Here is a 17,597-nt window from a genome sequence, read left to right as displayed (position 1 = left end):
TAAATTCCTTTAACTTTTAATATTGAAATAAACAAATCTCGTTATTTACACCACACTATCATTTACAATTTATTATTTTATAAGCTTACAACTATTAATGTGATAAAAAAAATGTTTGCTAGTTAATGAAAATGAAATCCACTTGGTTAATAGAGCGGAAGAGGAGCAAAACGGTGAATAGACACATAACAGAAATCAGTTAAGGAAATTTTCAAAACCATCATTCGGAAAGTTGCTTCAACTTCCTATACTTCTTCCTTCTTTCTGCATTTGGCGCTTCGATCATTTATCTAACTCAGAATCTCCGAGTTAACTCACTCTTCTACAATGGAGAATCTGATACAGTTGGTGAACAAAATCCAGAGAGCGTGCACTGCACTCGGTGATCACGGCGAGGAAAGCGCCATGCCTACTCTCTGGGACGCCCTTCCGTCCATCGCCGTCGTCGGAGGACAGGTAATTCAAAACACTTAACGATCTACGCCTTATTCATCGCCATTGATTGTTATCATTACTATTTTTTCTAATTCAGGACTCGTACTTCTATTGCAATATTTTTATTTAACTTTTTCTGTGTTAAGCATTGAGATTGAAATTCTGCCATTTTATTACCTTCATGTTTCTATCAACTCTGCATTTGTTCATGCAAATCAATGTTATAAAATGTTTTTGTCCATTCATTTCCACTTTTCAGGGTGATTTTTGCGTATTAAATCGTGGAGTTGAGTTTGTATTTGGCGTATTAATATGATATCGCATTGCTGATTTCTTAATTACTATGGAGATCTATTTTAAAAAGAAAACAGTAAATATATAGTTACGCTGTGATAATCGTCTCGGTAATTTAAGATTTTACATTGTAGTAGCAGTTTCATTGCAATATTTGATGTTATGAGAAGTTGTAAACTGATATGGTTGTAATTGCGGTGATGATGTCGTTGCACAAAATCTAAAAGCCTTACAGTGTAATTAGCATATTATATGATAATCTCATTGGTGGAATTTAATTTATTATAGATTTTTTAATAAAACTTGTAAATATTTATAGTTATATAATGATGTTGATATTTATGTTCAAGTGTACCTAAGGATTTAACTGTGGTAGTTGCATAATAAAGTTGCCTTTACATTGTACTTGTAAAATTTATTTAACAATCTCATTGGTGATTTTTGTTTCGTCGTGGAAATGTCTTTTTGAAACCAAAAGCTAGTAAGTAATGATAATTGTGTAGAGATGTTGATGCCTTAGTTCAAGAGAAACTAAGGTTTTAAATTGAGGTCACACTCACAGTCTTTAATGTTGTGGGAAATTGTTAACACGTGATTGATTTTGTTGTAAGTATGGTTGACATTGTAGTTTTGTATCAATATGACCGTATCATTAGTTATTTTTAGCTTATTACTAAAATATCTTTTAAAGACCATCATGTAGTTGTGTATCAATAGATAATTGTAAGATGTACCTTCGCTAAAGTGAAACTAAGGTTTTAAATTGCACTATAGTCTCTACATGATGCTTCCATACTTATTTTCTCTCACCTTAGTAGAAATCTTAAATAACAGAAGTACGCATCAGAACAGGTTTCAATATTGCAAACGCTCTTCCCAATAAATTAATTTATATTTCAACGAAACCGAGATGACTTTCTATAGAACTTTTTGATAACGGGATCACAAATCTCCTCCCCCTGGTAATCCTGAATAGAAAATGGAAACTTCAGAACATTGCAATCCTCTGTTATGGATGAATGGTTTACAAGGCACATTTTTCAATTTGTTATTGTTTTGAATTAAGATGTCACGTTTTTATATTTTATAAGTTGCAATTAATTCTTCAAATATCAATATTCAAGATGCATTCTTCGTTTGTAATATATTGAATGTATTATGACCTTTGGAGGGTTTGACACATCTTGTGCTTCTACCGTTTCCTTTTTCGGTATAATTTTGAATGTACTATAACGCTTGGGATTTTGTATATTGATATGTTGCTTGTTGTATCTTGTATCCATTTAATCTAACACTGTTAAATTCGAGGTTCGGTTCTCTGTTATTTCTTATATGGAGCTTGAAACAAAAGAAAATTAAATTACACGTTTCTTTACATATCTGGGCTGATTATTATTTATTCGTGATCAACTTTAATGTTACCATTTTATATTTGTAGTTGTTATAAATATATGCAATTTAAAATTTTCCGATACTTTTAATTTGCAGAGCTCTGGAAAATCTTCAGTGTTAGAGAGTATTGTCGGAAAGGACTTTCTACCACGTGGATCTGGTAATTGAGCATGAATTTCCCGATTGTATTTCTTGCTCTCTCCCTTTGTGGAGTTTCTGGATAATCGAACCACTATTTTATGCAGGAATTGTTACTCGGCGTCCTCTTGTTTTGCAACTTCACAAGATTGATGAAGGAAGAGAATATGCTGAATTTATGCACCTTCCAAGGAAGAAATTTACTGATTTTGGTAGTCTAATACGTCAAACATTTTCATATAAGTGTGGTAGCAATTAGCAAGCAACTTCATCTTAATTTTTTGAAAAAGCAAATATTGCTTGCGATTCGCAGAAGCGTACGTTAACTATTGCTCTCTTTCGTGGGGAGGGGCTTATCCAATGTTGAATATGATCATTTCTATTAGTTTGCATTTACTAGTTTTTTTATTTTGTTGTGATTTTTATGTTTCTGTTTCTGGTATAGTTACTAATTTGGCGTTGTTCTGTAGCTGCTGTTAGGCAGGAGATTGCTGACGAGACCGATAGAGAAACAGGACGCAACAAGGGTATTTCGTCTGTGCCCATCCATCTGAGTATCTACTCCCCTCATGGTGAGATACAAATATTAGCAGAGATTTTTATCCATATTGAAGATTTAATGAAAAACAGGTCTACCATTCAATTTTAATATTTAATTATTTAATCTTTATTGAATTAATATTAATAAGACAATAATAATAATATTTTAATAATACATATTATAATATTAAAGAAATAAAGTATTATAAAAATAAAACAATTTTAAAAATTCTTAAAAAAATAAATTTTAGCAATATACTCATCGTTTATAGTAACAATTTTACATTAAGAATAATTAAGAAAATGAAAAGTGTTATAGGTTGATTTAAAAAATAAATAAGATGTCATTGAATTAAATATTTTTATTTTATTTCTTTTCTTTGATTTAGTAACATTTCAATTAATAGTATATTACAAATAGTCAATACTTAAAAACATATAACTCATTATATTTATCCAAAATATAAATATAATATCAAAATTTTTGTAAAAATTTTAAACAAAAAAAGTTTATGCATAACAAATTCACCCTAAAAACTACATTGCACACCAACATCATCTCAAACTATATCAACAGCTATATCATCATTTGTTCGCATTGTGTAGGTGATCATTACAAACAAAGATAATAACATGAAAGAAACAACAAAAAATGAAAGAGTAAGCTAATGTGCAAAAATAATATTCATAAAATAAACATAGATTTATCATCACACATAATTCATTCATAAAAACAAACATAATACACATAAAGACTCTTCCGAGATTCAATTATTTAGATGCATTTATTGGTATAAAATTCTAGTGAGTTATGCACTTATAGTGGTGGAATAGTTCAGTCACCCAAGCTACCTTACATAAGGTTAGTTCATCAATATCTTTGATCAAGGTAACCTCCCTAGTGTAAAACCTCTTGCATCTCTCATCAAATATCCTACCCTTTTCTACTTGAGATTGGATAGTTATTAAAAGACATGATAACTCGCAATATCGAATCGATACATCAAGACATACACTAAAGAAACCACAACTATTCCTTGTTTGATTAGTATGAATCATTCTCAGATAAACATCATAACCAACTATCATTAAAATCCCACATTAAACAAACCAGAAAAGTACATATAAAATAGTATCTTACTCATTAAAATCCCACATTAAACAAACCAAAAATGTACATATAAAATAGTATCTTACTCAGTTAATTTCACTCAATGAGAATATCTACTCACTTAACAAGTAGTGCCTGAAGGTCCACTTGCCCAATGACCAGACATCATTGAAACTTTGACTTAAATTTTTCAAAATGCCCAACGAGACTCGCATAGCTACTATAAAGCTAGTGAACTATCTGACTTTGACTTCACCTAGTGAGTACATTCTTGCCTAACAATAACCAAGTTAGTAACTCTCTGATTTTGACTTTTCCTAGCGAGTATATTAGCGCTCAGTGATAACAAGCTGGTAGCTCCCTAGCTTTGGCTTCACCGAGTATATTCTCATCCAGTGAGTCTACACAATATAATTTTGTAGATTTATGACATTCTAGCCCCACAAATTCAATCTAACAACAAACATACAAATGCCTACCAAATTTGAATACATAACCTGACTAACTCAAATCGTCTCATTCATAATACCAATCAAACAACAGTACCAAATTTCATCTTACAACTTAGAGCAAGCCAAATTAAAAAACTTAATCTTGGTCCAACCTATCATGTTTCATCACACAACTCAGTCATGCAAGGAAATCATTGTAAAACCATACAATTAGCAATTATAATGTATCTATAACTTAAAAACAATGTAATTAACTTTCCTTATCCAAAAGACAAATCAAACTGTTCAAGAATCCTATAATATTTTGAGATGCACAAGAAGTTTTATTTGTCCCTATGTATAATTATAATGTAATGCCCCGACAACTTACAGGGATTGCTGACTGCCCCCACACATCAACACGAGGCTTTCCAGTGTGCTTTGTTCTCACTCACACACTTTCCGAGAAAACTTTCCGGAAGGTCACACGCTTAACCATAGAGTTCTTATGAGTTAGGCTACTGAAAAGCAAATGCATTTGTTGATATGGGTAGCCAAATCAATTCCTTTAAGCTATCCTTCAACTGTATAGTCCCATACCTATATAGTGGAAGGGACACATGGACGAATCGAACATGTGTCCCTTCCACTATATAGGTACGGGACTATACAGTTGAAGGATAGCTTAAAGGAATTGATTTGGCTACCCATATCAACAAATGCATTTGCTTTTCGGTAGCCTAACTCATAAGAACTCCATGGTTAAGCGTGCTTAGCCTAGAGTAATTATGGGATGGGTGACCTTCCGGGAAGTTTTCTTGGAAAGTATGTGAGTGAGGACAAAACACATTGGAAAGCCTCGTGTTGATGTGTGGGAGCAGTCAACAGTCCTGTAAGTTGCCGGGGCGTTTAGATACAAATCAAAATGATCTACATGCACACTTATTAAAAAAAATAATAGAAAATTTACCAATTAAAAAAAGTTGATCAAACAAAAATTAAGAATTTGTCACAAAGTGGTTTTCCATATTCAGAGAGAATTTAAAAAAAAATTATTTTTAAATAATAAAATTCGTTCATAAAATTTCTATTTATATTTAAAATTTTTAATATTAAAATAACTTAATCTCATTTAAATATACTAGTAATTTTAAAATAAGATTTTTTTAAATTTTACGTATTTCTTCACATTAATTTTGTGATTTATTAACTGATTTATTAGCTTTTATCAAATAATTTAATAATATTAAATAATATAACTTCCATCCTGTATTTTGAAAGGAGATGAATATTACTCGATTTCAAATCAGTCAAATGATCACTCCCTATACATACATTCGAGTATCCTCGCCTTTGAAATGTGGAATTCTGTGATAATTTTGACCTTAAAAAACACTTAAAATGATGGAAGAAAGAAAAAAGAATTGATTTGTCTTATACATAACTTACGAACACTTGCTATTTCTATCATCGTGTCGGGAAATACTTTAGATGTCACTTTATTTGGAGTACAAGTTCAGGAAGGCACCCAACACCCTTAAAACCCCTCTTCAGCATCTCCATTCTCAGCTGTAAACCGTGTTCTGGTCTAGTTTTCCAGTGCAACTAGATTGTCTTTGGAGGAGGATGATCAGGAGCAGGGCGGTGGCTGCGCGGGCCTCTCCAGGAGATGGGAGGCAGTTCTGGTGTGCCACCGCATCCACTTCTACGCCGCTGAAGTTATTTACCTTCCAGTTCCTGTGCCACCAAACTAATTCTTCTCGGACACCAATGACGGGTGTCCAGTGGGCAGTTTCAGCGCAGGTTGGCCTTTGAAATCGACATCTAATACGGCGTCGGTTTGCCACCGAAACTTAACCAGTAGTCGCCGCCGTGGCCTCACAGTCCCACCTCAGTGACAGAGAGGCTCCATCTGGATTATAAGAAATTACTTTTTACAAATTAAATTTAGGTCCTTACTTAGATAAGTAAATAAATAGAATGATTTGTAAAATTGTTAGAGATAACATTTAGTGAATGGAGACATATAAGATGGTTCTAAAGCCCCTTTTAAATAAGGGGCACAGATTCAATCGCCTAGAGCAGAGACTTTTTTACTTGGCTTTCCTACAAAACAAATTCTTGGGTGTTATTTTTTTTACTTTAGATATTATTATTTAGGAACTCATTTCATGCTTTGAATTTGTTCGCTTGACAGTTGTGAATCTGACGCTGGTTGATCTTCCGGGACTTACTAAAGTCGCTGTTGGTAGTTTCTAAGATTGACCTGTAAATTTCCAAGAACCATTACGTTATAAATATGGAGTCTAATGGCAGTAAAGTTTTCTGGGGTATATTGCAGAGGGTCAGCCAGATAGCATTGTGCAAGACATTGAAAATATGGTTCGGGCTTTTATTGAAAAGGTAATTATTTCTGTACACAATGAAATGATGCATATGGGAACATTTATTTGCTATAAGATCAAAAATTTGAATGCAATCTTTAAAGGTTGTATTGAAACATCATTTTAGATATTTAATAGTCATGAACTTTATTCAATTTAGTGATCGGAAAATGATATTTTAACACCTTTTTTTCACATTATTTCGACAGTGCACACGTGTCAAAATGTGGTTGGACGATTTCAAATTAAAAAAACAAACTTTGGTTTTTCTCTTCAAAATATACCCCTGCCTCAACTTTTTTAATTTGAAATCGTCCAATCACATTTTGACACGTTACAATGTCAAAATAGTGTCAAAAAATGGTGTTAAAATATCATTTTCCTTTAGTGATCCATCCTGGTCCGTATCTGTAATGAGCTATCTGACTGAGCTCTGACGTTAAATGCTTCTTCATGTGTTGGGAAAAATGATATTTTAAGACCAAATTTTGACATCATTTTGACACTGCACACGTGTCAAAATGTAGTTGGACGATTTCAAATTAAAAAAAGCTGAGATAAAGACATATTTGGAAGAGAAAAACCAAAGTTTCTTTTTTAATTTGAAATCGTCCAACCACATTTTGACACGTGTGCAGTGTCAAAATGATGTCAAAAATTGGTGTTAAAATATCATTTTCCTTAAAAATAAGCCCCTTAGTGATATCATAAATATATTTGAAGGCAAATATGTCGTATGAAAATGACTCATTTTTTAGGGTCTGTTGTTTTAAGATTTTAGGTTAAAAGTGATGTCAAATTCTTATGTGAGATAAGCCTCACATATATATAATCTGTTCCCTAATGAATTCCTTTATGAAAAGGAAAATGATATTTTGACACCAATTTTTGACACTACTTTGACACTGCACACGTGTCAAAATGTGGTTGAATAATTTCAAATTAAAAAAAGTTGAGACAAGGACATATTTGGAAGAAAAAAATCAAAGTTTTTTTTTAAAATTTGAAATCGTCCAATCACATTTTGACACGTGTGCAGTGTCAAAATGGTGTCAAAAAATTGGTGTCAAAATATCATTTTCCTTATGAAAAATAAACCCATCATTTCATAGTTTATTTATGGAAATTGATATTTTGACACCAATTTTTGACACTATTTTGACACTGTACACGTGTCAAAATGTGGTTGGACGATTTCAAATTAAAAAAGCTGAGACAAGGGCATATTTGGAAGAGAAAAACCAAAGTTTTTTTTTTAATTTGAAATCGTCCAACCACATCTTGACACGTGTGCAATGTCAAAATAGTGTCAAAAAATTGGTGTCAATATATCATTTTCCTTTATTTATTTTGATGCATGAGCTCCACTGGTATTAGCTAAACTTCCTCACGATGTTATTCAAAGTAATTCTGAAACTGATCACCTGTTGCAGCCGAATTGCATCATCTTGGCAATATCTCCTGCCAATCAAGACCTTGCAACTTCAGATGCAATTAAGATTTCCCGTGAAGTAGATCCTAAAGGTAAAGATGCTGAACATAATTTTTCGGTGACAAAACAGTGAGAATTTGTTTGTTGATGCTAATCCGTATCTAGTAATTTAATCAAACAGCTGAAGCTGAAAGCAAAAATGACGTTCAAAATAAAAACCCAGACGGTTCGTAATATTTGCTGCAAAACACAATATGTAGAAGATTGATCAAGTGATTTGTGTTAGGCTTCTTAGATCAGTAAATTCTCATATTTGTTCAGAATGTCAGATTCAAATTTCCTTGACTTGTAATGTTTGTCAATTGGATAGGTGAATTCAATTTTGTTGAAACCAAATTAACTGACTGGGATTTTATGAAGATATTCTCCAGAAATATCTCTAGTATAAAGTACATGCATGTATAATTTCTTTTTCAAGGTTTGGAACTACAACTTATAAGCAGACAGCTAGGCTGGCTAATGTGTTTGAGAGATCCAGTAGCTTGGTTTCTTTAAGTTTCTACGGTTGCCTACATTACCGAGCATCAAAATTTTAACCTTTTGTTCTCACTTTTGTACTTCTTGATTTGTCTATTGCTCAATGTCGCTTGCCCTCTACATGAGTTGAAATTACTATGCGGTCTGACATCGCTTGCTTATGGAACAAGTTTAAATTTTCAGGGGAAAGGACATTCGGTGTTTTGACAAAGATTGATCTTATGGATAAGGGTACTGATGCGTCGGAGGTAAGCACTATCTTGACCCTCTCAATACAGAATTTGATACGGTTTTCCTTTGGCAAATTTTTCCCTCTTGGCATCCTTTAGCCAGGAATTTGGCACGTATTTTCTAGTTTCAAAGAATGTAACAGTTGTCAAGTCAAGTAAGAATGTAAATGACAATAAATAAGATGGATTAAGTTATATATATGTATTATGACATTGATGGGTTCATTACAATGAAAGAAGAGTGTTGCTATCCAGCTATAGCAACTACAGAAGCAAGATCTTCCATTAAGATTTTATATAACTAATTGCTGCATCACAAAATCTCGCATATATAAAGTGGGCATCTCACTTGCGAATTTTTTAACCCGTCTACACTCACAATATCACTTGACATGTGGTGATTCGCTTTAATAGAATTATTTTCTACCAGACTCGTTTCCTTTATTCTTCTAGTGTTATTTTTTCTTGTGACAAAGGCATTGTTTCCTTGTTGGATACTGTTAGACCTCAGCAACTACAAGATACCAATGTGACGTTGAAAGTGTATTGTAGGAAGAGGGTAAAATTAGGAATTAAACCCATTTCAGTCTTTAACCTATTTGTCAGGATTTAAGTAAGACTTAAGTTAGTGGGTTAAGTTGTTTATAGAAGGAGACTTTTGGTTGGTTACAAAATGGATAGTTTCCAGTGTAAAAGGAGTAGCCTCCTTTTTGTTTTTGTTTTCTGGAAATTCAATAAACCCAGGAACGAATAAAGTCCTTTTGGTCCTAAAAGATACTTGAATATCTATCCCGCAGAATAAAGTCATTGTTATGTTTTGGCTTATACGTATTCACACTTGTCTCAAAAACTTCCATAAAATTTAAGAATAATTCAAACAACCGTTTCTTAGGAGTTGGGATTTCCCTTTTAACTTTCTTTTTTCCTTTGCCCCTTTTAATTTTTCTAGATCCTTGAAGGGAAAGCATATAAGCTAAACTTCCCTTGGATTGGTGTTGTTAACCGCTCCCAAGCTGATATCAATAAACAAGTTGATATGATTGCTGCTCGGAAAAGAGAAAACGAGTACTTTGCTAATACCCCAGAATATAGACATCTTGCTTCCAGAATGGGCTCTGTGCATCTAGGAAAGGTGCTGTCGAAGGTATGCTGAGCTGTGCATATTACTTGAAAATTGAAATTCAATCGACGAAATTGGCTTTCGGGTGTAAATGATTGTTTCCAAACTGTTTCATTATTGTTTTTTATGTTACGTTAAGTACGTGCTTAAATTTTCAGCATTTGGAAACTGTTATCAAGTCTCGGATACCAGGCCTACAGTCACTCATTAACAAGACTATCATTGAATTGGAGACAGAATTGAACCGTATTGGCAAACCTATTGCTGCTGATACTGGAGTATGTCACTTTCTTCACCTCACCCCTAACAGTAGATTATGCATGTAAAACAACTGTACTCTTCTTATAAGTACTAACTTGCCTTCATGATTAGGTTATTCTTATTTTTCCCCCTCCCCTTCTACCGTTTTCATTTATAAATGCTGGAATAATTAATGCTCTTTCGCTGTTTGCAGGGGAAGCTGTACATGATAATGGAAATCTGTCGAACTTTTGATCAGATATTTAAAGATCATCTTGATGGCGGGTATGTCCTTTTTTCGCCGTGTTATTTGGTTTGTGTATTGAATTACATGTAACTATGAAATCAGACAGATCCAATTTGACCTTGGAGATGATTGAATGTCCACAGACGTCCTGGTGGAGAGAAAATTTACCAAGTATTTGATAATCAATTTCCAGCATCTTTAAAACGGCTGCAGTTTGACAAACATTTATCAATGGACAATGTGCGGAAACTAATAACTGAGGCAGATGGTTATCAACCTCATCTCATAGCTCCAGAGCAAGGATACCGACGCCTTATCGAATCTTGCTTGGTATTAGTTAGGGGGCCCGCTGAAGCAGCTGTTGATGCGGTATAATATATTTTTATACAAATATTATAAATACGTTGCTTTAAGGTGCGATTCGTAACATGTTCTCCTAAAGAAATTATAGTAGAAAATTGTGGCTGATTTCTTTGTCCATGTAAATTTTTACACGAATAACCAAAATATCAGATTGATACTGCCATTATCTAGGCGTAACGAAAGTTCATTTCTTTCCTTTGGAAGAGTTAAAAGGTCTCGTATATTTTTATACTCTGTACTACATATTTATGTAGAATTGATAATCACTTTTGGAAAACTGAGAAACATTTATTTTTATGTTGAACTATGCACTTAACACCTTAATTTTATAATGCATTCAGGTTCACGGAATTTTGAAGGATTTGATTCATAAATCTATGAGTGAGACAATGGTAAGTCGCATATAAATTATTGTGTATAGGCGTATAGTTCTGAACGTGTTAAGCCAGAAGATGACTTTAAGTAATTTAGCTGGATATTATAGTTTAGTATATTTTTCAAGTGTTTCAATGGAAGCAGTTTTTTTGGTTGTAGGAATTAAAGCAGTATCCCACCTTGAAGGTAGAACTCGGAAGTGCAGCTGTTGATTCGTTGGAGAGGATGAGAGAAGAAAGTAAGAGAGCAACTCTGCTTTTGGTGGACATGGAGTATGGCTATTTGACTGTCGAATTTTTCCGTAAACTTCCCCAAGACGCAGAAAAGGGTGGAAATCCAAGTCATTCACTTTTCGACAGATATAATGATGCTTATCTTCGTCGAATTGGTAAGAATTGGAAGTTAAAGAAAATCATGTGGTTTTCGATTTTCTTTTGATGATTCTATTCCTAGGTAGTAATTGAATTAATAAATGAACTAAAGGAACTCATTAACCACATACATATGACACAACATCTATATGTTGATGAAATTAGAGGCATTGTTTTCCTTTTCCCTTTACTGAGATTCCTCATTTCATTAAATATGAACAGCTACTACTGTCTTGTCCTATGTGAACATGGTATGTGGGACACTGAGGAACACCATTCCCAAATCCGTAGTTTATTGTCAAGTGCGTGAGGCTAAGCGGAGCTTACTGGATCATTTCTTTACAGAATTGGGGAAAAGGGAGGTGAGCTTCTTATTGTCTTCCTTGAAGAATTCATGCATAGGGAAACCAATGGTGTGATTAAGGGTATTGTTTTTGCAGGGAAAACAATTAGCTTCACTTCTAAATGAGGACCCAGCAATCATGCAGCGCCGTACCTCCTTGGCAAAGAGGCTAGAACTATACAGAAGTGCACAATCAGAAATTGAGGCAGTTGCATGGGAAAGGTAGAAACCACCCTTCATTCCTTCCCTTGCTTATTTTTTCTCATGTAATTCAATTCTATTCCTTTATTTCTTCCTCTCATTAATGAATTAATCATAATGATATTAAATGTTCCACTTCAACTAAACATACCTTTCACATTCATCTCAATGTCTCCCATCAAATACAAACGTATAACCTCCTTTTTTATTTTTCTAATTAATCAATTTCATCTTAATATATAAGTCATCTTCGAGTATGCAACCATCTCTTTTTAATCTTCTAAATACTAAAGAGTTTTTTTAATTTTTCTTTGTCATCGAAGCATTTCATTTTAATCTAATCTCAACACCTTAAAATTACTTCTACGAAAAATCGAATATCTACCTCACGTTTAACATAATAGTTATTCTTTCGTATTCTTTATCTTTTTCTACATTTATCGACGACTATGCTTTCGATGAAATTTGTTATTAATGAAATATTATTTTGAACACTTAAAAACAATTAATTTTTTAATGCTTTTATTAAGATATTTCTTTTAACGTTTGCATATCGTTAATATTCCGATTTTCCTTTTTTATTTTCTTGAGGGAATCATACATTAAATGTTAGATATAGTAATACTTTCTGACACCATTTGAAAGTAATATCAAATTCACCTTTTGATTTTGATTTTACTGAAAATGATTATTATCAACTAATAAATAATTACCCATTTTCGCTTAATCTAAGCATTTATATCCATTTAATCAACTCTTCGTCTTTTGGTAACTCAATTTTATTTTAACCTTTTTCCTTCCCTATTCTTCAGTGGTTATTACTTCTTCTACTCAACCTTATCATTATTCTCCTTCCATCGCTGCAGCTTAATTGTTATCAAGTCTTTAATAGCACAAAATCTAACCTCAAAAAGTCAATGTATTCAACCTTATCAATCTTAAAAAAAAAGGGTTAAATATGTTTTTAGTCCCTATACTTTAAGGCGATTTTGGTTTTAGTCTCTCTTTCAAACTAAGGTATAATTTAGTCCTTCAACTTTAGAAAACTCGAGTTTTAGTCCTTTTTACCATTTTTTTTTTTAATTTTATTTGTTGTTTCAAACGCTTTTCTCTCAGTTAACATTGAAGCAAAAATGTGTCAAACAGTATAAACAATCCAAATGTTATAATGAAACGTGTTTGAAACAACAAATAAAACCAGAGTTTTCTAAAGTTGAAGGACTAAATTGTACCTTAGGAAAGAGGGACTAAAACCAAAATCGCCCCAAAGTATAGGGACTAAAAACATATTTAACCATAAAAAAAATGATATATAAAAATTTGACGTTGATTAGAGATAAAAAATTTGATATACATAAGTATTTCCTTGATTAAAAATAAAATGAATTTGATTGTAAATATTTTCAAATATATATGATTTATTAAGCACTTCATAAAGCTTTAAACACCCATCTTCATTCAAACCTTATGATAATTTACTAGGGCCCATTTAGTTTATTCACTTTTACTTTTTTTTTCTAATTTTTTTAAAACACATGTCTCCATTTTAAGAAATTCTTAATTATTCTGAAGAAGAATATCGACTAACCTCAACTTCGCATGAACAAAGCTATTAGGAAGTCAAGTTTGCTAAATAACTTTCACTTTATCTATTTTGTATATTTGTTTTTTTCTTTTTACTTATTATTTATCATCATCTATTCATCTATTATTTTTAATATATCTATTATTTTTAATAAAAAGGAAAACAATATATTAGATCATAGAAATATAATAATTAGCAATTCATTTAGCAATAGTTAGATAAACAGTAACAATCTGTTATAGTTCAAGACTCTTTGTACCATTCAGATGTATTAAAAAAAAAAGACTGATTGAAACGAACTACATAGCAAAAATTAAAAACAGTTCAGTAAATGGATTTTGTTTTTCAAAATCATTTTTTTTCCGATTTATTTCATTTTAATTATCCATTTGACTCTTATATATATATTAAAGATAAAATATAAAATAGTGGAGGTGCGGGGAATCGAACCCCGTGCCTCTCGCATGCGAAGCGAGCGCTCTACCATATGAGCTACACCCCCTTGATGACTGTTATGCTTTAAATAAAATAATATTTTTCGTATAATAAAAAAAAAATTCTTTAATAATGACTTATTTCAAAACTTTCTTATTATTTATTTATCCTTAATTTATAGTAAAGTATATTTATTAGGTATTCAATCCTTATTTCTTACATATATAATGATTTATTTGTACACATCAAAAATTAGTAAAGTGGCTTCGTAAACGTTATTGATTTATTCTCAGCTACCTTTTATCTCTTATGCATTCTTGATTTGATCCTTTTAGGGAACCGAATTAAGAATATAACATAGACCAACTACTTAATAATGCATAAGATAATAGTAATAAAGTGAATCATGTACATTTTGCACATAATATAATTGATTTAATAAAATACTAGAGATTACTTTATATATATTAACTACTATTACGATTATCATGGTATTGGTGTAATATACGTTAATTTCGCTAATAACTAAATTTTAGCAAAAAAATCAGTATCCACTTTTAATAGTTTTTTTTTTTGTCAATGTTTAAGGATTAGTTTGATTAAAGTTTTTATAATAATAATAATAATATTTTTTTCTGTCCTAATTTTTTATATTTTCTGAGTACAAAAGTTATAGGACATAAATATATATATATATATATATATATATATATATATATATATATATATATATATATATATATATATATATATATATGTTGGTTTGACTTATGGTGAGGCAGTGAGTCAAAGGTGAATGTTGACATAGAAGTGCAAATGTGTTAGTTAGGAGGGAAACATTAATATTCACAAATTTAGCAAAATGCATGGAAGTTGCAACAGAATCTCCCTTCCCTACGTTGTATTACTTCACGCTTTGACTACCTTTTCTTCGTACATCACGTCACATTTTCTCTTCTATTTCCATATATAAATTAACTTTCACAGCCACAAAAATAACATTAACATTATACAAAAGCAATAGAAAAACAACAAAACCACGTCAAGCAAACGAGCTTCCGAGCTTCTCGACCTCGTTTGCATTCACTTTCTCATAACCTTAATCAACTATTCATAAGTTGCACTTTCTGCACAATATACTTTCTTTTGTAAATAATCTTTTTTGGTTTTCATGATGGAATGGTCTTCAAAATCTGCTTCAAGGGCATACCTTGATACCCTTCAACTGGTAAATATTCATCTCTCTTTTTTCTTTTTTTTTTTTTTTTATTATTATTATTATCTTCTGCTCTATCCAATGTTATTCACAATTCTTTTCCTTGTCCTTTTTATGGTGTAAAACAACGTACTGAGGAATTATTGATCTCGATCAATCTACACATGAAAGATAAATGAATATCATTAATAAGATTCGTGTAAAGATAACTAGACATTATGATCTAAAATCTTACATAACATTTTTTTTTAATTCTGCAGCAATATCTTTTCTATTGTTTTTTTTTTAGGAAAATGATATTTTGACACCAATTTTTTGACATTATTTTGACACTGCACACGTGTCAAAATGTGGTTGGACGATTTCAAATTAAAAAAAAAACTTTGGTTTTTTTCTTCCAAATATGTCCTTGTTTCAGCTTTTTTAATTTGAAATCGTCCAACCACGTTTTGACACATGTGCAGTGTCAAAATAGTGTAAAAAATTGATGTCAAAATATCATTTTCCATTTTTCAATTGTAAAAATGAGATTTGAATTCATTTATATACACACGTGTTATTTTTTTTTCGACACGAAACCCAACACATAATGTTAATGTCATTTGAACACATACATTGAATAAACATTAACTAAACCTTATTTAAAATTATTAAGAATGATAAGTATAAGTAAAAGTTCAACGTTAAATAAAAATGATAATGTTAAAGTTTGTTTCTATCGTATTTAATAGTTCTACTAAGAATCTGAAAACAAATCTGTCACTCAAAATAAAAGATTATTCTAAATGTTATTTTTGGTTAATCTGGTATGAAATTTCTTCTCAAGATTATCCATATGAGAACAATATAATTTGTATGAACATTAACAAATAGAAGCAAGTAATTCATAATCCCTTATAGATATTTGATTCAAACTGATATGGAAATGAACAATAAAAAAAAGGAACAAATGATATCTCAAAATACCATTTTTCCTGAAAAATTACTTAAAATGAAATTTTATAAAAGGATTTTGATGGGTATTATGTTTGATTATTTGACAGTGCGAGAATAAAAAGAGAGAAGATGGGATATGGAGAGTTGGAAATCCTGAAAGCAATGAACTTATATCAGCATTAGCAGCGGGAATGAAAGCGAAACTGATGGTGGAAGTGAGTTCTTGTGTGTCCCTATATACCATAGCTCTAGCAGTTGCTGCAAGACAAACTGGTGGGAGATTGATCTGTGTTATCCCTAAGTCAGTCCTTGATGAATCCAAAGAAGCCATCATGAACTCAGGTCTTGAAGAGCAAGTAGAATTTAGAACAGAAGAACCTTCAAAGCTACTATCTTTCTATCATAACATTGATTTCTTTCTAGTTCATTGCAAGGATGACAACTACTCAAGGTTGCTCAACTTGGTAGATGTTAGTATGAAAAGATCAGTAATAGTAGTGGCAAAGCATGTGCTTTCTCATCAAAAAGGGCTAAGATGGTATATAAGAGGAAAACATGAAAAATCACAAGTAAGATCTCTAAGCCATCCTGGGAATGCCATGGAAGTTTCAAGGATTTGCATGAATGATGACAGTGATAAGAAAAGAAGAAAAAGTTCATGGATTGCAAAATTTGATGAGGAGAGTGGTGAAGAACATATTTATAGAGTACCTCAGGTTCATTGGTTCTGGAGTTGAGTATCAGTATTTGACATGCTGCTAGGAAATAATAACATACAGATAGGATTAGTCAGCAACCGTATGAACCATGTCCTGTTTACCAGCAAAGTACAATAATAATTTCTCAACGTTTAACTTATATGTTTCCTGTGCTTATGATATCTGTAATTTGAAATTATTCAGATATCTTTGTTAAACAACAATTTCGAACACTAAAGTATTTGATAGTGACAAATAAGAAAATGTCTCATATTTTTTATTGCAAATATATAAAGTTAAATTCTTCATAAAATATCTTATAAAAAAATATGAAAAAAAATCAAATAGAATGTTAATATTATTTGTTTTGGGTATGAGATTGAGTTCCTTTACTCAAAGCACTCTAAGTTGTCCTGAAAACTGGATGGACTTCTTAGTGGTCCTCCATCATCCAAGTTACATTGTTTGCTCTCTCCTTCTTGTCTAAGCTGTGTGGGTGGGTACCTGTCAAAAACACTCTGACGCTTAAGTCAGTAATATAAT

The 17,597-nt window shown here is 31.7% G+C and overlaps 2 protein-coding genes and 1 non-coding gene across 3 annotated transcripts; 2 read left to right on the top strand and 1 right to left on the bottom strand.

Moving 5' to 3' along the window:
• The first annotated feature begins 274 nt into the window (after positions 1-274).
• On the top strand, positions 275-12,379 carry LOC106754949 (dynamin-related protein 5A). Its single transcript, XM_014637016.2, has 16 exons — positions 275-456; positions 2,218-2,281; positions 2,367-2,471; positions 2,730-2,831; positions 6,539-6,589; positions 6,683-6,744; positions 8,159-8,249; positions 8,878-8,942; positions 9,874-10,068; positions 10,203-10,322; positions 10,499-10,569; positions 10,675-10,900; positions 11,236-11,286; positions 11,429-11,657; positions 11,863-12,002; positions 12,081-12,379. Exons 1-16 carry the CDS (start codon positions 328-330, stop codon positions 12,207-12,209), a joined length of 1,830 nt encoding a protein of 609 aa, XP_014492502.1. The 5' UTR covers positions 275-327; the 3' UTR covers positions 12,210-12,379.
• Positions 12,380-14,198: 1,819 nt separating this feature from the next.
• TRNAA-CGC lies at positions 14,199-14,271 on the bottom strand. The gene has a single exon. It is a non-coding gene; the product is annotated as a tRNA-Ala (tRNA).
• A 984-nt stretch (positions 14,272-15,255) lies between these two features.
• LOC106754948 lies at positions 15,256-17,093 on the top strand. Its single transcript, XM_014637015.2, has 2 exons — positions 15,256-15,432; positions 16,464-17,093. The coding sequence occupies exons 1-2, from the start codon at positions 15,376-15,378 to the stop codon at positions 17,091-17,093; spliced, it is 687 nt and encodes a 228-aa protein (XP_014492501.1). The 5' UTR covers positions 15,256-15,375.
• The last annotated feature ends 504 nt before the right edge of the window (positions 17,094-17,597 follow it).

The sequence above is a fragment of the Vigna radiata genome, unplaced genomic scaffold (genome assembly GCF_000741045.1).
Source record: "Vigna radiata var. radiata cultivar VC1973A unplaced genomic scaffold, Vradiata_ver6 scaffold_307, whole genome shotgun sequence".
Classification (NCBI taxonomy): domain Eukaryota; kingdom Viridiplantae; phylum Streptophyta; class Magnoliopsida; order Fabales; family Fabaceae; genus Vigna; species Vigna radiata.
The sequence above is the reverse complement of the archived record's forward strand: the minus strand, read 5'-3'. Positions and strand labels throughout refer to the sequence as shown.